Source organism: Salminus brasiliensis, chromosome 20, assembly GCF_030463535.1.
Source record: "Salminus brasiliensis chromosome 20, fSalBra1.hap2, whole genome shotgun sequence".
Classification (NCBI taxonomy): Eukaryota; Metazoa; Chordata; class Actinopteri; order Characiformes; family Bryconidae; genus Salminus; species Salminus brasiliensis.
In genome coordinates this window covers 16,863,493-16,885,175 of record NC_132897.1, presented here as the reverse complement: position 1 = coordinate 16,885,175, position 21,683 = coordinate 16,863,493, and the positions used below count along the sequence as shown (strand labels likewise).

The following is a 21,683-nucleotide window of genomic DNA, read 5'->3' as shown; positions in this document are numbered from 1 at the left end:
AGCCCTGAGAACAGAGGAGGAAACCGACCATCTAGGAGCGAGCCCTTTGAAGAGACCTGAACTCAAATTAAGCGGCATGCCATGGATGCTTTCTTCTGTTTTTTTCTTTGGGAAGGACCCCTTTTTCCTGTTTTAGGGGGTAAGGGGAGCCATATATTTGTCAAGCTAAGGCGCCACGCCAACAATGCCAATTTGACACATCATGGACCACATTAAACTGAACAACATGGGGGGGCTCTATAGATAAGAAGCCCAATTCTTAAGATTTGGGAATAACTAGCATGAATTTTCCAAAAGACGCACTCAGTTTAAAGACTGGAATTATGCAAACTTTTGGAAACGAGACACAAGAAACATCATATTTCATATTCTGTATTTTACGTTTTTTTGATCACCGTTATCACCAAGATGAAATCCTCATTCTTCAGTGTGATGACTGTGATTCGTACTCTAATCTGCCAGATTTTTTTTGTGAGGTTAATCAACTTTAATAATGTCTGAAAGGTCCTTCAGAAACAATATGAGAAACTTGAAGCAATTCACAATATAGTTTGTTAATTAATGCTGAGCTGACCTTCATGAACTGTGGAGTTATCACAGAGTCATCACAGGGAGCATCTCCCTCTCCCCTCCATCACTCAGTGATGGAGTGTTTAGCTAACCAGTGACACTGTGTTTGCAGTGGTAGAACCATTGCCTAGCGTAAAGAAACCATGACCCCTTTGTAAATAGTGACGTTGAGTCGAAGTTGTCCTCCATATTTATTAATACAGAAGTTAAAAAAAAATAGTTAATGATAGAAATAATCAACATCGAATTGAAAACTGAAAAGAGGATCTTCTTCCTTTAGTCACTGGGATAAATATAATATTTAGGACAAATATAAAATTGTTCCCCATATAAGACATTTCTAAGTAGTAAGAACAAGCCAACCTTGTTGGGTTGTCCTCATTGGCAGCATAAGTTTTATGCTTTATAATAACTTTTAAAAAATATTATAAGTTATGTCAAGTCACGTCAAGTCAAGTGGGTTTTTATTGTCATTTCAACTACATACAGAGTACACAGTGAAACTAAACCACGTTCCTCCAGGACCAGGGCGCAACATAGACCCAGTGCATACAGGACACAAGTGTAACACAGTACAAGTGCAGACAGACAACACAACACAGTACAGACAGAGAATGATAAATACTTAAATAATAATTTAATAATAATTTAATAATAATTTAATAATTTATTAATTAAATAAAACTATATAAGAAGTATACAAATGTTTGGACACCCTTGGTGCCAAATACTATGTGTTGATATATGTGTTATAGGTGTTCATAAGTTCACAATTCTGCTCAATCCATAATTACTGTTAATTTACCTTTTTTAATTTCCCCCAAAATATTATTATTATTTTTTTTAATATGTTAAATAAATATTTAAAAATATAAAAATATAAATACATATATAAATATAAAAATTTTTTTTATAACGTTTCCTGTAGAGAACTTGGTCTAGCAGCTAAAAATAATTGCTCATTAAAAATACAGGCCAATATTTGCCATTTACTTGTATTAGTACAAACAAATGACAACAACAGCAGCAGCAGCAACAATAAAGATAAAAAAATAACAACCATGAGACAATAAAAGGCTTAATAAGAGTATTTAAACACTTAAATAAAAAAAAACACTGACCATATTTTGTAAACACATTTTTTGGTTTGTAAAATGTAAATAATATTTATTTAAAATAATAAACTCACTCTAAAATATCTACAGGAGGGTATGTTGTTCACTCTTTGCCTCTTTAAAATGTGTATATGATATTAAACGATAAAGAAAAAAAAAAATATATATATATTGATAGTGATATTAATCGATATTGACGATATTCCTCGACGCTAATATTAGATCGCGCGCTTCACGCTCGCGACCGAATCGCGTTCTCTTTTTGGACCCCGCTGGACGCCGTACTGTGTCCGCTCTGTCAACATGGCCTCCTCAATGTCACTGTTGGCTTTGAGTCGAGTTTCTTTCCGAAATTTAATCACAAAGACACACCTGACTCCGTTAAGGTAAACGCAGGCGCTTTACTTCGTGCATCAGAAATCTGTCTTTCTGTTTAACTCGCCGAAATGTTCGTGTGCTAATGTTTATCCAGGCTCCGGGCCGGTGTGGTTCACCGTTAGCCAGTGTGCTAACCGGCTAACCGTTAGGTCAGGCTTCAGGGTTATTAATACGTGCCCTTTCAACCCACCTCGCCTTTATTTAATGACCTTCTTTCCCTCGGAGTTGGTAGATAGAGAGCTGGCTGTGTTTAATAGAAGTCGCTTATGGTCGTGTGTCTGGGGGGAATCAGGGACACTGTAGACTGACCGCTTCAGCGCGCAGCTGCTTCTTAGCGCTTGTCGAAATGTCAAAACTGTAAACACAGTGATGATGAAAACACTGTGTAAGAGCTTCAGCAACTCCTCCGGCCTGTTCTTTCGGTCTTTCTTTTTTAATGCATGTATTTTTATGTTTAGCTAGCCCTGTTGCTGAGGGCTAGTCTAACCTAAGAGCTACCATGTCCCGTGTTTATGTCCGTTTCGCTCAACATAGCGCCCATAGCACAGCTGTGATCGGATGTCTGATTGGTCAGAGGATGCACTCTAATAAAAACCATTAACAGCAGTGCAGTAGACAGAGAACCCGTTAGCATCCTGTAGCTCTAGCCTCTAATCTAGCACTGTGTTCAGTGTCTAGCAGAGGCTCTAGAGGGAGTCAGTTTGGTCTTCATAGGGAATGAAGGAGACCTGATTTTGCATTAAAGGACCATAATAAGATCATCATAAGCATCATCAGAGAGGTTTGGTGTGAAACACACTGCTGTGACGTCTGAAATGTCACCCACAGAAAGCTATTACATGAAATAGCTGCTTAGATTTTCGCCACATCCTCTTTATCTAGAGCTTGTTCAAAGGTCAGGTTGTGAAAGTAAGGTAGATCATACTTTTTGTTTAATTAAATACTTGTCAAATTTCAAACACCTGCATTAGGCTTAAAATATAACGTATTATAAACTGGGACTATAGTGGAAACGCTCGATTCTTTGGTGTTCATTATGCACAACTAAGGTCAAGTGAGTCTTTAAACTTTGCGCTTCGTAGGGAGCTCCTGATGGCATCAGTGAAGATGTTTGATGGATAACATCAAAGGAGGTCTTCTATAATCTAGTTAGCTTCAGTAGGTACTATGATTTGTGTGCGATACTGTGTGGTACACTACAGCACAATACACCGTTTCAGCACCGGCATCGGAATGTGTGCATGCACAGTCGTCACATCGCAGGGCAAGGTTGCAGCATATTTACAGCACCTCTCACACAACCATTTCAGTGGATACTTGGTTGGTATACTTTGCTTGGTTAAATGGTTCATATGCAAGGATATGCAAGAATACCTGAAGTTTCTTTGATTTTCTTTGTTTCACTTTGCCCCCACAGCTGTCTGATTAGGTAATTGAAATAGATGTTCAGATATTCCTAATAAAGTGTTTGGTGAGTGTGTATTTATTAGGGGCGAGTAAGAATTAGATTCTTATGCATCTTAATGTGGACAGTTCTGAATCTGTTCAGGAAAAAAAATCACAAATGGATTAATGTAATGCAGAAGGAATGCCAAAGGCAGAAGTCTGGGGCTTTCACATACCCGAGACACGAGATGGATGAGCAAGAAATCTGACCAGCACCCTCTCAGATGTCAAAGCTTCCATTACAAACTATCACGACTTTTATTGCAAAGGATTTTCTTCTGTCTTCACTGGTTGAGAACCAGGACTTGGTCGTGCTGTTTTGTGCGTTTTGGAGCTAAGATACAGCCAAGAAATCTCCACACTCTACAACAAGGCCAAAACCCGAAGTCATGGAATCAGTGAAGAAATCGATTAGGATAGCTGATTGCCACCAAATCTTACAGCACTGTAGCTGCACATTTTATCACAGATGAGTGGCAGCTAGCATCCTCCATATGAGAGTCACATGGGTGCAGACATGGCTGAGCACTGGCAGATCACTAAGAGAGGATTAGTTTTAGCAACATGGTTGTTGCTCCTGAGCTGGGTAAAACCTGGCTTCTCAGTGAGCACTTAAGTTGCTTACTGTGTCAGGGCTTCTAGGGAGGGTAAGATGTATTACTAGATGTGAAACCTCATGAAAACATTTGATCTTCATTTAAACAACAAAATGCACACACTGACAATCAGTCATGTGCAGTCTTTTTGATGGTAGATGCTGTACATAAACCGGGGCAAGAGCCACCTTTTTTTGTTTGTTTTGTGATTTAGTTTTAATTAATATTTTTAAAAACACTTCCTGTGGTCTGCTCTTGGGCTCCTCTTGCTAGGACGGCCTAAGCTGGCCACATTGGCAGCTGAAAACAGAACGACTGGAACGACTGATTTCTGATTGACCCGTGACGCAGAAAGACCTATTACACTCTATGGGCGATAGAAGTTTGTAATGCTTTCGGCACGCAAATGGCCCATAGGCTGTTTAAGGGGTTGAAACGCTTCCCAGACTTGCCTGCATCTACAGTCTAAACTTCTTTCTGACGGCTTCAGGGAGCTCTTTGGATCTGGCCATGGTGATGCCATTCTCTCCAACAGGCAGGAGCAAACCAAACTAAACATCTGAGGTTGAAATAAGAGAAGCTCCTCTTTCTAACGATGATCTATGTGGTTTAAGTGGTCTTACTACTCCTAAGGTGTCCTAACTTATTCCTCGCTACAAAATATGCATTATTAGTTGCATTACTCTTTACAAATGAGTTTTTTTTAAAGATGCATAGTTATTGTTCAAATGAAGATCTTATTTTCATACATTCACACATTATTTTCAACATGTTAAAAGACATTAAAGACCCCCCCCCCGTATCTTGCCAACTCTTACTATTAAGACTGTTGGACTCTTAATCTGTCGGAGTTACATTATGAAAGCCAGCATGTTTCGCCACATGCATTCTGTTGCCAGTAGAGATGCGAAAAAGGTCATTGAGAGTTTTCCTGGCTGGACCCTGCAGCATTATCTTCTGTTCCTGACAAACTGGCTGCTGTAAGTTCTGTACAGAGCTCTTGCGCAGCTCTTGCCCTGAGTGCTCTCGCGGTGACTGTGGGTCGGTGGGCCAACATAAAGTGCTGTCTGTTGCTAACTGGCTGATGGGAGCATGCCAGGAAATCAGCAGACAGAACTAATGGATCTGCGTGCTCTTCCCTCTGTTCCCTTAATGCGCCCCATTCTCTAAGACAGTGCATTGTGGTGTCTTTTGTTTACTTAACCACTTCTGATATGTTTCTTTTTTGACTTGTCCGTCTCATTTTTTTTTTTACCCCCACAAACCTCCTGTCTTGCAGGTCAGTTAGCACGTCAGGATGTCTGGCACAGAAACAAGAGCAAGGGTCCCAACTCATCACAGTGGACGAGAAGCTGGTAAGAGCTCAGTGAATGTCCCTTGTTTGCTGTTCTGCTGCTGCTACTGAATTACAAAATAATCAAGTAATGCCAGGCCCACGCTACAGGATAAAAAAATTAAATAAAAAATCCTAACCGATGCTGAAAACGTGAGAGACCCCACACATAATGATAATCCGTTTTCACAGATTTTTCTGTTCTTGAGTGTTGTTAGTCATCAGAGTCCCAACACTACACGATCTGCCCCGAATAAAACACCACACTCTTTTAGATTATACTCGCAAACAAGTGTGACGACCGACAGCTAGGATCCTTAAACCTTTGCGAGAGTTCCTTGCAAACTGCTACGTTACACAAAAGCGAAAAGAAAGGAAACACACTTTTTGTGTGTATCGAAGTGCTCACTATTTCCAAACCTCTCCTTAACGAAGCCCAGTATCTGCTTTTGTTAAGATGGGTAAAATAGAGTGAGCACAGCGGTGAGTTTGCTATGCTATGGCTGAGAGCATTGAAGAGAAAAAAGAAAAGAAATCTGGTTTAGTTCTAGTTTAAAAGATTATATTTTTAAAAGATTATGGCTTTTATTCTAGTGCACCAATGTTATTGTTCACATCATATATATGTGTGTGTGTGTATTCACCTCAGGCTTGAGTTCCAGTTAATGAGAGTCCTTCTGACTGTATCTGAAAAGATTGGTTCAGGTCAGCTCTTATTGGTCTGTTAGGCCTGACTTCAATGCTGCATTTTACCAGAGAGAATTGGTGAAGGTCGGAGGACTAAAGATTTGATTTTGGGATAATCTAGGAGGATCATCATTACAATTATCCTGATACCAGGAGACTGTTTTCCATTGTCTGGAGCAGCAAATCTGCCTCAAAATCACCGCTATTATTCTGTAGTCTGGGCCAGGCATAAGGCAGCTATTAAGCAGTTGTTTCAGTAAGCTGTCATCATTGGTATTTTTCTGTCCACCCTTTGCTGCAGTAACAGCGTTTGCTTTTCTGGCAAGGCTTTACACTGGATGTTGGAACCCGTGAGATTTTGATTGCATTTAGCAACAATAGTATTAGTGAGGTCACTCATTTAGGACTCATTTAGACTTCTCAAAGCTCTTGGTACCTAATTTAAATGAACCAGGATTATGGTCCACATGAACTTTAAGGACTGACTGTTCACTTGATGTGTGTTATATCCCACCCTAGTTATCCCACAGTTATAGAAGTTGTTGAAGTCTGTAATTATCCAGAGTAATGAGCAATTTCAAGTTTGTATCGTAAAGTAGTAACTCTTGTAATCCATTATCTATGAACGTTTTGTCATTTTTGTTTATCTTTCAGGTGGTGCATAAGTAAGTAAAGCATTCCTTGATGGTTGCCAAACTGAAAAAAATACTTAAAATTGTTCAGTGAAATGGTTGTTTGGATGGGTGCAGATTTTGTTCCAGCTTGTGTCTCGACTCTCCAACAAGCCATGCCTAGTAAAGGCTCTCACTTCGAATTTGGGGCCGCTTCAGTGTAAAGCCGATCAAGGGCCCCCCAAAAGGAATGGAATGAAAAGAAAAACCAAGACTAGACAGACAGTAGCAGCTTCGTCTGGTTGGAAAAAGCTGTCCTTTTAATGTTGGCCACAGAGCTTTCATTCCTGTTGAGCTTAGACGGAGCTTTGCTTCTTTATTGAATAATGTGGTGCTTGTGAGACCCAGAGCTATATATATATATATATATATATATTCCACCCTTTGCTTTTTTTTGTGACGTTCCAGTATTTTTCAAAAGAAAAGAGAATTATTGAGCATCTAATGTGTAGACATTTGTAAAATGTGTGATAATCTATCTATTAATAAGCAATTATGGCACCCAAAACAACCACTCCTCACAGATTTATTTTAAGATTATTATTATAATCATAGGAATAGTAGATTTTATTATAATTTAAATAGTTAAATTATTTAAATAGTTAGATGGAAATATACATTTTGTGGCAAATTGTGCAACTCAGTTGTGATGTTTTTATGCCTTACTACATTAGCACTGAACTCTGTTCTGCCGTGGCATAAGCTATAATGCAAGCAACAGAATATGAAATTGTGGTGTAAAAATATGGTGTAATTTTATATAATTGTTCAAGTTAAATGGTTTCCATTAGTGTCTCTTTTGGTGTTTTATTTAAATACACTGTGAACCATGTTGCTGTATAAGGCGTCATTGCCGTTTCCACTCTTAGTCCAAGGCCACCTTGCTTTCTAGGAACAGTATCTCACAAGCGATTTTTAAACCACAGGGACTCAGTTAAACCATTGATGTATTGCTTAATAGCAACTTAATCGCTAAGATTTGCTAAACTGGAAATCGATAAGTTTGTTGTTGAATATCAGTGTTTTGTGGAATTTGGAAACGGAATTTGTAAAAGTAAAGGCCGCATGCTGATGTAAAAGTGCTTGCATATGTACCCCATTGTGAGCAGTCAAATGTTGTGGCATATCAAATGATGGCAATTAAAGACGTGCGTGATTGTGGCTGAGTGCTGGCACTCTCTCCCTCTGGTGCCTGCCCTGGCTTGCTTTTGTTAGTAATTACTGTTTGATTAAGCATGCTGAGCTGTGTGAAAGCCTGCATGGCTGGCCACTGATACACAGCTTACACGGAATGCCTGAGCCCGTGCAGAGATCACTTGAAAGGATGGACTCAAATCTGTGATTTCCCACAGATTTTTTTTTCTTCTTCCTACATTTGTTACGTGAGAAACCTTAAACCTCTGAGAACGTTTGGATATTTCTCTTTTGAGTCCTGTATTCGTAATGTAGCGCCCCCCCCCCTCTTTTTTCATAGTGTGTACACAGCCTTTGCATGCTTCACCCAGGAATCTGATGTGACACTTTACTGTGTAAAGCACTATTCGGGTGGGGGGTGGGGGGGGGGGTTAGTTTTATATGCCAAGGTGGGGTACTGTAATTAAAACCAGTGTTTCTGTGAGTTTGAGTTTTGTTGAAATCCACAATGTCAAAGATTCTGGCAGCTTTTACCCACTATCAAACAGACTGTATAACAAAATCTTTTATTAATCCAGTGTGTGTTGCCATGTCTGGGAATATTCCATCATATGTTTTCGAAAAGGTGTGGACACTCCAAGACATGCTCTGTGCTCAGTTTCTACTGTCATATCTTAAATGTAGGACCAGGAACATTTAAAAGATTATGTTTTTAGACAGGTTATTTTTTCCACCCTCTCATCTCAGGTATTTCCTCTGATATTGTGTGTACTGGTAATAAACATTGCAAATGGTACAATCCCATTACCTCATTTAGAATCCCATATAAACTAATCCTGAAAAGTCTAAAAAAGTAGTCTGAATAGGTCTTAAGTTGTGCTGTGTTAATCATACATATCTACAGTGGCATGCAAAAGTATAGCTTAATAGTGACCCGCTTTCCTAAACACAAGCCCAAAGCATGATCAGTCCATCTCCCATGTTGAACAGTTAGAGAGGTGTTCTTTTCATGAAATTCTGCTGGCTATTGTCTCCAAACGTAGTAGAGCAGTGCACGGCCACTCCGGAGTCAATCCTCAGTCCTCGGGGAGATCATTTCAGTAAAACAGGATTTTGATTTGGCTTTCTAACAACCTTTATGAGCGGTTCTCTTGGAATGAAAATCCCAACAATGATCGTATACAAGCGATTTAAGGTCTTACACTTTGGTAAACATTCACAAATCTATTGCTGTTTTTTTTTTTTTTTTTTTGCCCCCCTCCCTCTCCAAGTCTGGTTTGATCCTTAACTTCATGCCATTTGGAGATCATTTCGTTTTCTCCTCACTTCACTTCTTGTCAACTATTCACAGGAACGGAAATGTTGACCAGGAGTGGCCAAACGTTTGCACTCCACTGTATGACTAAATTGTTTACTGTGTGCTGTGAGCCTCTTGACAAATCACAGAATGTCCTTGAGGAGCATGTCTGTGGGTGTTTTGCTAGGCAATGATAATACATTGATAATAGTTTCCTTATTTTATTGTTCTGAAGCTTTGAACTTCCCAACAGGTTTATTTATCACGGTTTTAATCAAAACCATTCAGTTTTTACATGTTAAAAAAAAAAAAAAAAGATAAACATGGCTGGCCTGGCCTGGAATTAAATGATATTCTGGTGAGTGTAGCCATTGTGAAGCTGGATACGTAATTAGTTCAGTAATGAAGACATTAATAGTCATAAACCTGTACAAATTCACTACATTACATGGTCCTTATATAAGCTTGTGCTTGTCAAAAACCCAAACACTCTCACAGTTGAAGTAAAACAGAACTAGACCTAATGAGAAAGGTTGGTTAGGTCTGTGGAATGCTGTGGGCTTGCTGTAGTATACCTTGGTATAAAACAGTAACTCCATAACCTAGTAAACCCTGAGCGAGACTGGGAGGATTTTTAGTGCGAGTCTAAAGAGTGATATAAATGCATGATAAGGCTGTGAGCAGCTTTACTAACACCAAGGGTTTCAGCTAATAGGATCTCATTTACACCCGAAGCACCTTTAATAGAGCCTGTCAGAAAGAACATGTATTTCTTATCGGTGCAGGATGGGACAAGAAGGTGTTGGGAGTGTGATGAAAAATGGAGCAAAGAAAATGTAGAGTACGCTGCAGACAGTGGAATAGGTTTGTGCCAGCTGTCTGACTGGCATGCACTGATTGTCCAGTCTGTTTGTCTCATTAACGGCACAATTCCCTCTTGGTGGCAAACAGACTGTTTGTGCCAGTCCCACAGACAAAGTGTATCAATTCATTCATTCGCAGTAGTTTCAGTGGTGCCCTGCACTCATTTGCCACTCTGCCATCCTTGAGTGCGATTTCAGAAGTTCAGCTTGCCTTCTACTTAGTTTTGGATTTGTTTGTTGAGATGTTTCACTTCTCAAGGCCTCAGAGCTCATGTGATATGCCAGTTTAATACGAAGAGTCAACTGTTCGTTCATAAACTTACTGCCTGTATTAAATCTGCTCAGATAATTGGAGAATATCCACCTAATTCCTGCAGACAGAGCTCGCATTTAAGTCCGTTCGGATTCTCCTTTAAAAATCCCTCTATGCTCGCTAGTCTAACTTACCGACCTCTTGGCTTCAGCTTGCCTCAACAATAACCCAATAGGGCATGAGGTCATCGATTTTCTTTTAGCAAGCGTGCCAGATATTCAGGATTTATGTACTGATTATGTTTGTCAGTTTAACACACAAAGAACTCCTCAACTTAAAGAATCCTGGTCGACCGTTGGGTCTCCTACTGATTATTTTACTCGTTACTCGGCGCACACACACAAATCTGAAGTGGTGGGTGGTCAGATCAGTGCCTGGGGAGCAGTTGGGGGTTCGTTGCCTTTCTCAATGTTGAGGGATTGTTAAGGGATCCTTCACTTCTCCCACCCCACTTCCTGCAAATCCGGGGGATTGAACTGGGGACCTTCATGTCCCAAACCTCAATTTCCCCAACAAGACATTAGTGCGTCATTTTAAACGAGGACATGTCATTGATGTGAAGCACCAGAAGGTACTTGAGCCTGCTAAATGTGAGTATAAAACAAGCCAGATCCATGAGATCTAAAAAAGTGACCGGAACAGAGGTAAAAGCCAGTTCCTTGTTACTGTGCAGTTTTAATGTGGTGACTTGTTTACAGGGTCTCTGCAACTGACCGCCCAGTGTTTTTGAAATATTACCTATACCTATGTGTGGTAATGAAGAGGTGTCATCATATGGCTTAAGGATGTGTGCGGGATTCGTTCAGGCCAGTGAGCCGAAAGCTAGAGAAGATCCATGCTGTGAAGCGGACTATGCTGACCCGTCCATCTCCCCCCTCCCCAGCTCTTGCTCTCTCAACGGCTCACATCTCAAGTGTCTGTTTTGTCTACTTGAACCTCATACCAGGTGCTTGTGCAAAATTTCAAGGCTGGACAACTAGGTCAAATGATATGGCTCTTTGAAGAGGACCTGACAAGAGGTTTTGTGTATTAGCTGCTAAATGGCATTTCATTTACTCAGCACTCGAGAGAAAGTAACCTTTAAAGCACCCTTTAGTGGCGTTGCCTTTGTGTGGCCTCGGAGCAAAACTTACTTCTTACTCTGTAGTGTTTGCTCATTTCCAACACTGTCTTATTCTGAAAACACATTGACCAAGAAATTTTTGGGGGGTCTCAACCGCCCCCCCCCCCCCCCCCCCCCTTCTTCCGTCCTTGTTCCCTTCATGTTGCAGACTGAATAGGAAAGTAGCCATAAATGCTAATGTGCTCAGTGTGATGTAATAGCATAATGCTTTATGCATTCTGTCATTAGTCACATACAAGGTCTGGTTTAGTTTATTTCTTTATGAATGGGCCTGCGTTACAAAGCCTGCTTGAAAGGCAGTGTGAAGACTCAGAGTACATTTTGTTTGCCACAAACACCACTGTGACGTAGAAGTGGGGAAAGGGGGTGGAAAATAACAAAAATGTAAAGAGCTAAATAGGAAAATGTTTTAGTCTACTTTTCCCAGAATTAAATGTTTTTAATATTTTTTCATTTTAAATGTAAGCACACTGCAGGCTCTGTGAATCTGTGATAGTCATTATTTAGCATCAAAAATAACCAGGGACAAAAATGCCCATTAAACCATAGGTGCAGAGACCAAAAGACGTCCTCAGAATAGCGTTCTGAATGCCATCCGGTAATAGAGGAGCATTGACGTCACGTTCCGGCTGGAACGCGCCCCCTTTAGCCAGACTTGGTGGCAAAACATTCTACAACATGGCGGCGTTTATTAAGGAAACGGCCAAACCGGGAACGAAACAAGCAATTATCTGCTCGAGTTAAAGGCAGTTGGACTAGACCGCGATGTATCCATATTACCAAAGAACATCAGTGTTTGAGCCAGGGACATTAAGATAACAGAGGCTTAAATCACACCTGTTTAGAGGGTAAAACCTCTAGTTGAGGGAATGCGCTTAGGTGTGTTTTTGACAGTTTTCAGGCACATCAGGTTGACTGGTTCATCCATGTTTGTTGGCTTTCCCTTTTAATCGAACTTGTCGCTCAATTCCCCACCTGTTTTCAGAGCTTGCCTTCACCGCAGCTCCTACACGTCTCGGTGCCTGAAGTCCAGTAGTTTACAATACATTGGTTTCTCTTCTCTGTAGTTTCGGGTAGACTGTAAAAGTATAGTTCTGAATTCTTGCTAAAAGCTTATTCTTGTTGTGTGTTTTAGCGAGATTCACACCGAACACTAATGCTCCACTCAGTGAGGCGTGGCTGAAGTGACCTTACATGCATACCCTCTATATGAATGAATGCCACTGTTGTATCAATAACACACCTGCTGCACACCTGCTTCCATCTACGATGCTGTACTTTTCTCCCCCTCTGATTGTGACCAGACAACCCACTCCTCACAAATGTATGGATGTATACATACATTACACATGAACAGTCATATGAAAAAAGGAGATGGAAGCAATTAACCTAATCATACAACTGAAGAACATCTTTTGTAAAAATGTAATTAATAGAAATGTAGTTTTCTTTTGAGGCAGATGATTAGAACAATGTTTTGAGAGGATTTTGGAGTAGCCGGTCTTATTAGATCACATTACTGTACATTTTAATGTCCTGCAGTCCACGTTTGTATTACTCCTGAATTTCAGTCAGTAAAGCCATAATTGCTTGAAAAAAGTAATATGTTTATATTTGGTTGATGCCTGAGCTTGCTAGGAGCTTCAGAATGAGTTAAAAACGAGGCCTGAAAAGGTAAAGCTTAATTCCAGTTTTATTGTTAAGTTAAATATTATCATATTCCATAGAACATACCCTTGTCCAGTTTCTTGATGTTTTCTAAATGTTGTCACATGCATATGGTATCATTTTGCGTAGCTATGAATGCGTTCTGTCCCTTTTTTTTTTTTTTTTTTAAATAAACAGTCCAGATGGATCGTGAGTAACACTTGAAAAGCACCATCGTTTTGCCAAGATACAAGCTTTTTTTCCACGGACGTTGCCTACAAACAAACAAACAGGTGGGACGTGGCTAATAGGATGCGGAAATGCCTCTTCCCACACGCTCGCGCACGCTGTCCGCCCCACCCCGATCCTTCGCTGAAATATGAGAATAGAGTTGACCCTCAGCACCAGCTGCACCCTCCTTTCACTCACACAAGTAGTACATGTTGTTTGTTTCTATTAGTGACCCCGTATGTCCAGTCTGTAATTAGCCCAGTCCTCGCACTTCAAAGATGACCAAACGGGATGTGTTGCGCAACAGACAAGGCAGACACGACTCTGCTGGTGAGATTAAAGCGAAAGTTTGGACAAGAATGCCAAGTCGCGTCATTTTTCTCTCAACCCCAAAATGTGGACGCTTCCTCAAGACAGGTTTGGCGCCTGAAGTTTGCTTCCTTAGATTCGCATTGGAGCTACAAGGAAGATAATGAGCTATGAGCAAGTAATGGAAACTTCTACCACACCAATTAGCAAACCGCATGCCTAAATAAATCACACTCTTGCCACAGACAGGGTTGTGCTTTGTCATCTCAAACACAGACCTGCTGTGTGGTTTGGAGACCGGCCTATAAATGGACAAAAGTTGTTGCGTAAATTTATCCGATACAGAGATATGCAAATGTTTAGGCACTCCTAGACACAGTATATTTTTTTTATTGCATCTTAGAGCACCTAAAACGTTCTTTTAAAAATCTTGGGCTGTCCTGCTGAACTTCTGTCTAAAGGGCTGTCCAGTGATTTTTTTTTTTGATGATTTGGTCAGAATCCTGTGGGGCCCATGGCTAAACCTTTTGAAGTGCGTCGAAGATCATTATTATTTTTTTTAACAGGTGATGTGTTGTTTGCTTTCAGATGTTTGAATCTATTCTTCTATCTTCCAGAAAAATGTTTCCTGCGCCACTGGCTGCAGCACAAGCCCAAAGCATGATCAGTCCATCCCTTAACAGTTGGAAAGGTGTTCTATTTGTGATATTCTGCCCTATCTTTTCTCCAAACATACCTAGCTGTGCTCATTGAAAGCACTGCACTGCTGCACAGTAGAACAGTGCGATACCAATCCAGGGCCTGCTAAATCTCAAAAATCGAACTTTATTACATAACCCAACAGACCTAACTTGCTGTGGTTTGAAGCAAGAGTAATGAGCATGCAGTTGTATATGAAGAGTTGCGCATGAACATGAATCCATTACTTTAGCAGTGTAGCACCTGTGTGACACTTAAAGAGGCAAGTCACTTAGCTTGTTTTTGTGTCTTGACCATGTTGTGCTGTTGGCTTTTTTGCCTATTTTTTTTAACAACGCATGATGCAGCCTCCAAGACCTCCGACTTCTTCCCCTTTGCAGGTGCTTGAACTGACGGACACTGGTGTGTACACTGAAGCGTGTGTGCCCCAGCACTCAACATGTCTAAGAGAGGTCAAGTCTTGGGGTAATAACATCCTGATTGTGAGGGTGCTGAAAGCCTAACAAATGAGCATGAGTACACAGGCTGCGGGGATCTCGAACAGGGTTAGACTCTGCGCAGCTTTTAGACTGCAGTCTGCAGTTTTTGGATGCCTCCGAGAGAACATGTGGGAACCCTCGCCTTGTATTAATAACTGGAAATTATCCTCCCTAAGTACTGAAAAAGGCCAAAGAGCTCACGTAAGAGCCAGGGATCATTTGTACAATCTGACGGGGGAATAAACCAAACGTTTAAAATCTGCATGCCACAGCTCATCCCTTACCTGTCATATTCAGGTAAGTGGACGTCTGATGCCCGTCCAAGTTTTGGTGTTTTCTTTTTTTCTTTTTTTTCCCTCTCCGACTGCGGTGATTTTTATTTCTTTTATTTTTTACGCTCAATGTTCTTTTCTTTTTCTCAGTCCGAAATTGAATTCCGTTCAAGGTGAATTTAACTCCAGGCTTTCATGTGGGATTGCCAGTGAGGTGTATTACTTATCTGAATTCCATGTCCTGGAGTGAGGTGCTGGTTCTGATTAAATTACATGTGGACTCCAGGCCTGTGGAAATCCATGAAAATGCTCGACCTGTATCTGATGGGAATGACTTACTATCCACTTTCTCATATATTATCGTCAGCTTTTCACCCCCGGCTCAGAACTTACTGTCAGGTCACCCAAACCCCCCCTACCCCCCCCCGTGACCTGCTTTACAAGTCACCGACGCTCTCCTTACCCTCCTCTTCCCTCCCTTCCCTTCTCCTTCCCCTGGTCCGAGCGGGCCTGCGATTGCCATCAAACAGGCGTGTGATTGCAACACTGCGCGTGTGTGTGGTTCGGACAAAAAGACCTGTCCCAGAGGCAGCTGTATAAACTGTACTTCACTGACTTAATGGGCAAAGGAGACGTTTACCTGAGAAGCAGAGTCGACTGAAGGAGTTCCTTAGGGGGATTCCCAAGGCACAGAACATGTAAAAAAAAAATCAAAGTCGATCGTTAGGCTCTTCTGAACTGCGAAGCATATGCTGCACTAAAGTCATTGTTTGTTTGTTTGTTTATGTAGAAGCCTGTGTACTAGTGTTTGTATTTTAAAGAGGTCGTTTAGCCAAAAATCTGATTCACCATTTGCCTTGCTTGGCATCTAAAAGTCTGCTTCTATGGTTCTTTAAAAGTGGACTTAAGTAAAAAGTCATGCATTTGTTCATTTGTATAGATACCAGTATATCCTACAGGTGTCAGAGAGCACATAAGCAGTTCTATTTGTGATTGCTTAACATGGTTAGATGCAAAAGTGTTATTTACTTGTGCAGTTTGCCCAAGGCTGGGTGCTGGTAATGAGCTTGTGGGTTTGTTTACTACTCTTCCCTGAAGCTCCAGTTCAGAAGTTAAGATGCAAGTTTTGGATGATCAACCATATTTAGGGGGGGGGGGCACGGTTGTTTTTCAGCTGAGTAATTGCTGAAGCTTTGTGACAACTGGAATGTTGAGCACTTGGTGTTTTTTGGCAAGTTCAATGCAAGCGATTTAGTTACGTTTTAATAGATCCCTTGGCAAGTATAGTATTCCTTATCGAATGAAGGGGAACTTTTAATTCTGTTGCTCACTTAGAAACACATGTTGGAACAGATGATGTAGATGTATTGATTTCCATGGGATTTATCTATGAACATGGTTTTATAGATGCGCAAATCAGGGGTCTTTAAAAATGGACTCGGCTAGACATTGAAAGGATTTGCAGAGCGCAGACGACGTCGCACGGCGTATTCTCTCTCGTTAGCACGGAGTTGGCGGTGTTGCCAGTCGGCCTGGGCTCCACGGCTCTTTCTTGCGCGACTGGGCCCTCGGTCTGCCGCTCTGAAAGGCTCCCATGCTCTTTATTCGCCAAGGAGCCAGAGGTGTCAGAAATATAGACACGCTTTCATGTGACGAAGAATTTGCCAGCTTTTCCTCCCCCGCTCTTAAGCCTGGCATTCTGTCTGCATACCAGGGATTGTAGGGCCCTGTGAATAGTGTCAAACTTCATAGTTCTCATTTTGCTTCCTGTACATGGATGGAGAAACGTGCAGCGTTTCCCTTTGTGGTTCCTCTTTGCCCTCAGTTTTTTTTTTTTTTGTATTTTTTTTTCTTCCTCCTCTTCTCTTCCCAAGAAGCACCATATTTAAGCCACCGTCGCCCGCTTTGTGTATGGGCCTTTGTGCTCTCGCCTGTTGTGCGGATCACCCTCCTAGTTTTTGTTGCTTTAATGTATGCAGGCATAAAAGTCTAGACTACCTTTTTTTCCTTTTTTCATTGCATGGACAATGAACTGTGTTTTTTTTTTTCCCCAATCATTTGGACCCTTTCAAACCCACTTTCATATTCTGCTGAACACAAACTTGTGAGCAATGGACATAGAGTGCGTTTTCTTCCTGGCAAGGTCGCACGGTGCAGTACTTTGCCTTTTTTGGCAGCAGTGGTTTATGTAACTTACAAATACTTACCCTAGTCAGATTTGTTAATCCCATAGAGATAAATGTTTAATCCCTGCGTTTGTGTCTGCAGGAGTGATGGTCATTTGCACTTCACTCTGCAATATTTGGTGTGGCATGACGGCAACTCTCTGGAGTCAAACTCGTATTTTTTTTGGGCACGTTTTAAAAGAAACTGGCCTCAAAAATGAAATCAAGGACTTTCTTGTTACTAAAATATGGCGGAATGCTAAAAATAAGCAATCCCGGCCATATAAACCTCCCCATTCATTAAAGTTTCAAATGCAGAACTTTACCAGTCAATTGAAACCTTGAATGAACCTTGCTCACCTTCTCTTGGCTACCTTTTAGCATAACTTGCCTTAAAAAGATCGTCAGGATTGTGCTCCTAATCTTGTCCCCTATTGCACAAATTAGGCCATAGGGTACTGTATGTTCTCCTTGGAGGAGTATTATTCAGTTCTGCCCAAATGTTATGCGACCACTCTCTGCACACCAATTTGTTCGGGTGTCTTTGTTCAGGGTTCACACTAAAGAGTCTCTTTTACAAAGAATCAACTGGCAGATGACAGACAATGATAAAAATTTGATTCTTTGAAGTTGTAATGGCCATTGAAATGTGTGAAGGAGAATTGAAAGGAGCGCTGCTTGTGAGGCTCGGAACCTTGGGTGGTTACCGGCTGCGTGCTGGGAGGTTTCTGAGCGTGTGTGTGTGTGTGTGTGTGTGTGTGTGCGTGTCGTCGCCGACTTCCCAATGCTCGTCGGCTAATTCCCTGAAGAATTGGGCCAGGCTTTCACACAATCTTTCAGCAGAGTCCTGTTGCTCAGGACCATGGTCAGTTAACACCTGCTTTTTGCTCTCTTCAAACTACTGGCTCATTCCTGGTGGGATTCTGCAGCGTGTTTACTGAAGAAGTAGTTATTTACTTATTGATTTGTGCTATCAATGAACCAGCGCTGATGTTTTTTTGACTGGAAGTAATGAAAGTCTGTATACTTCTATATTAACCTTGTAGCTTCAGGGTTAAACTAGAGAAACAAGCTTTGGACAGTACTTATGTCTTAACTGATGTTTTGTGTTTTGTTTTTTGTTTTTTTGATAAATTTCTTTGAAGCATACACATTAAAATGTTTTGTTCTACAACGGGGAAAGGTTCACCTTTTCCGCAATGGCAATTTGCATATTAAAATGTGTAATCTAGTATTCAGCAACTTGCTTGGTTTCTGAATCAATTAGCCTACCTTTTAATAGCCTTTCTTTTCTCCCTTGCTTCAGTGTTCACCTAATGTAGGAGTTGGAAGTGTTTTCTCTCTGCCTTCACACCTGAAAGCGCAGGTTCTTGGCCTGTGACTGAAGCCCCGTGGTGAAAAAAAAAAAAGAAAGAAGGATCACAATGGGCTGTCTCAAAGCATTTCGCGTGTGTGAGAAATTAGCTTGTCTAGACAGAGTGCGCGTCTACATTCAAAAGGAAATATTTGGGCTTTTATGCCCTTTAGGTGTAAGTGTGTGAGGCCTGCCAAGCTCTTTAATGCTGCTGCTTTTTCCCCCCTCTCCTTGGATGCTTACCACAAGCTCACATTTGCATTTTACAAAGCATAGACTATTGGATCTTTTCCCAAACCTTTTTCATCAGCCAGAAAGTACCAGAGCAGATTATTACTGTTATTAAAAAAGAAGCTCATCGCTATACAGCAGGAACCTAAAATAGCGCTCTCTCTTTCTCTCGCTTTCCTACAGGACATCACGACGATAACTGGCGTTCCAGAGGAACACATCAAGACACGTAAAGTGCGCATTTTTGTGCCCACTCGAACGGCCATGCAGTCAGGCGTCCAGAACACCAAGAAGTGGAAGATGGACTTTGACACCCGGGAGCGCTGGGAGAACCCTCTGATGGGCTGGGCTTCCACGTAAGTTAAAAAGCAGAAAACTAGGTTCTCTCTGTGTTGCCTCAATAAACTCTGCTGCTACACGCACACACGCACACTTACTTGCTGGCATAGGTAGCAGATACATGTAAAAACACCAGCTGCTCTTTACATTGTTTGAACATTTAACAGCCAATGGACTAGGAACTATGTAAAATGACGACATGTTTAATGAACGGCATAAACCTGCCATTGTAATTCCACTTTTCTTCTGAAGTATTCTGGGGGTTAGAGGTGGTCACAGAAGCCACGGTATCCTAAATCGTAGCTGTTGTCCGAGGGAGTTTACTGATGTTTTATGTTACTAAGCTCAATTCCATGCACAAACGTGCTCAGTAAGAAGAAGAGTAGACTACCTCCGACAGCCGCAGAGCCTTTTTTCTGGTTTTATGGCTTCTGGTGTCTGTGGATTTCTTTCACCCCTGAACGATGTAGCGCATTTTCTTTGAGTGAATTGAAAAAACGCTTTCTGCTCTCCGTCTCGTCCTCAGAGCCGACCCGCTGTCCAACATGGTCCTTACCTTCAGCACCAAGGAGGACGCCATTGCGTTTGCTGAGAAGAATGGTAAGCTGTTTAATGGTAACTGTTTAAAGTCGTTTTTCCTGTGCCGCTGCGCTTTCAAATTCTGGCTCGAATTGCCATCCAGAGGGAGAAGAACGCTGAAGGACTAGACGTGTTGTTTGTTACTTAAAGGTTTGCTTCTGTCCTCACCCCGACTGTTCGTGTCTTCTGTTTACGTTTCACATCAACACCAACGGGCTGCTCCCAAACCGATTTCCGCGAAGTCCGCTTGGCTGCACTCTCATTGTCCTGTTTGTTTTTGCAGGTTGGAGTTACGATATAACAGAGAAGAGAACGGCGAAGCCGAGATTTAAGTCATATGGAGCAAACTTTTCTTGGGACAAAAGAACTAGAAGGTCCGCCAAGTAAACGATCAATCACCTTAACTGTTGCTGTTATCTGTAACAGACTTCAGATTCTGTATCTATGTCTAATAAAGCATCCTACATTTAAATCTTACGACCCGTGTCTCTTCCCTCCGGTTTACTAACGAAAGCATAAAGGAATGTGAAAGTTACAGAACGGTAATGAAAAAGAATAGGCTCCAATTAGCATTAGTAGCTGCCCTGTACTTACATGGAGATAGGAAACATATTTATTTTTTGAAAATGTATAATTACCACAAGAATAAGTGCCTTTATGTACAGCTGTGGTCGGACGTATCGTACATGAAGTATCGGGCCTTCTTTTTTTTGGGGGCAGAATGAGTTACAACACGCATCTTTAATAGAGAGGCGGGGGGGGGGGGGAACGTCAGCAATGTCTCCAAGAGAAATTTTTACTTCAAATTCCAAGTTATTATGAGGTGTAGACACTTCCAAGCCTGGGAAAACACCAAAACTGTCATCACCCTCAGTGGAGAGGAAATTGGTTTGGATGGTCAGGAACAACCTGAGAATCACTAAGGCACAGGCCTAGCGTGAACTGGTAGCTGCTGAAACACCAGTGTCACTGTCTACGGTTTTTGCATCACCACAGACTGAGAGGCTGTTGTCCAAGAAAGATTCTCAATGTAACTTAACACCAACAATAAGCTGAAAACCAAATTTTGGCTGCCTCATACTCCAGGAGTTTTCACAGGCTTTACCGTGAACTGGAAGCTGCCGGTATGCCAGCGTCTGTAATCAAGGGACATGTACGATGCCTTGGGCTGAGAGGCTGCAGGCCTGAAATCAGCTGATCACATGATTACGTTCTGGATGAATTTATGGAGAGATGAGACACCACTTGTGTTTGGCCACAAAAGGTCAGGTAATAATAAAAGGTAATAATAATAATACTTTTGATTTTCAAACCCCAAAGACTTTCTGTTTGGAGTAGTAAAGATAAAGCTTTCATTCCCAATAACACTTTACCAACTGTTAAGCATGGCGGTGGTAGCATCAAGGTCTGGGGATGAAGAAGGGTTACCCTCAGAGTTCCTAATTGTAACCTCAAACTGTCACAGCTGGATTAGTGAAACTTGGCCACAATTGTGAATTTCAACAGGACAAATGACCCCAAACATGCATCAATAACGGCTGTGGAATTAAAAAAGCAGACTAACGTCAAGCTTTTAGAATGGTTGTCCCAAAGTCCTAAAAAAAAAAAGATGTGGTCAACTATCCAACCAGAATTCTTTTAGAAGCTTGTTAATGGCCTCCGAAAGCATCTGCTGGAGGTGCAACTTGCTAAGGGACATTTACCCAATTCTAATATGTGCTATATTTATATTTTTCACCCTGTGTGTAAAGTTTTGAGCCATGTGGTAACTCATATAGCCCCACCAAAAGGAAACTTGCTGATCCAATATTCCAATATTACCATGATAGTCACGTCCATGACAAGTGCTTGC

General features: G+C 41.3%; 1 protein-coding gene across 1 annotated transcript; it reads left to right on the top strand.

The window, feature by feature from the left end:
* The first annotated feature begins 1,961 nt into the window (after positions 1-1,961).
* On the top strand, positions 1,962-20,303 carry ndufs4 (NADH:ubiquinone oxidoreductase subunit S4). The gene is made up of 5 exons (XM_072664817.1): positions 1,962-2,071; positions 5,385-5,460; positions 19,097-19,269; positions 19,779-19,852; positions 20,115-20,303. The coding sequence occupies exons 1-5, from the start codon at positions 1,989-1,991 to the stop codon at positions 20,216-20,218; spliced, it is 510 nt and encodes a 169-aa protein (XP_072520918.1). The 5' UTR covers positions 1,962-1,988; the 3' UTR covers positions 20,219-20,303.
* The last annotated feature ends 1,380 nt before the right edge of the window (positions 20,304-21,683 follow it).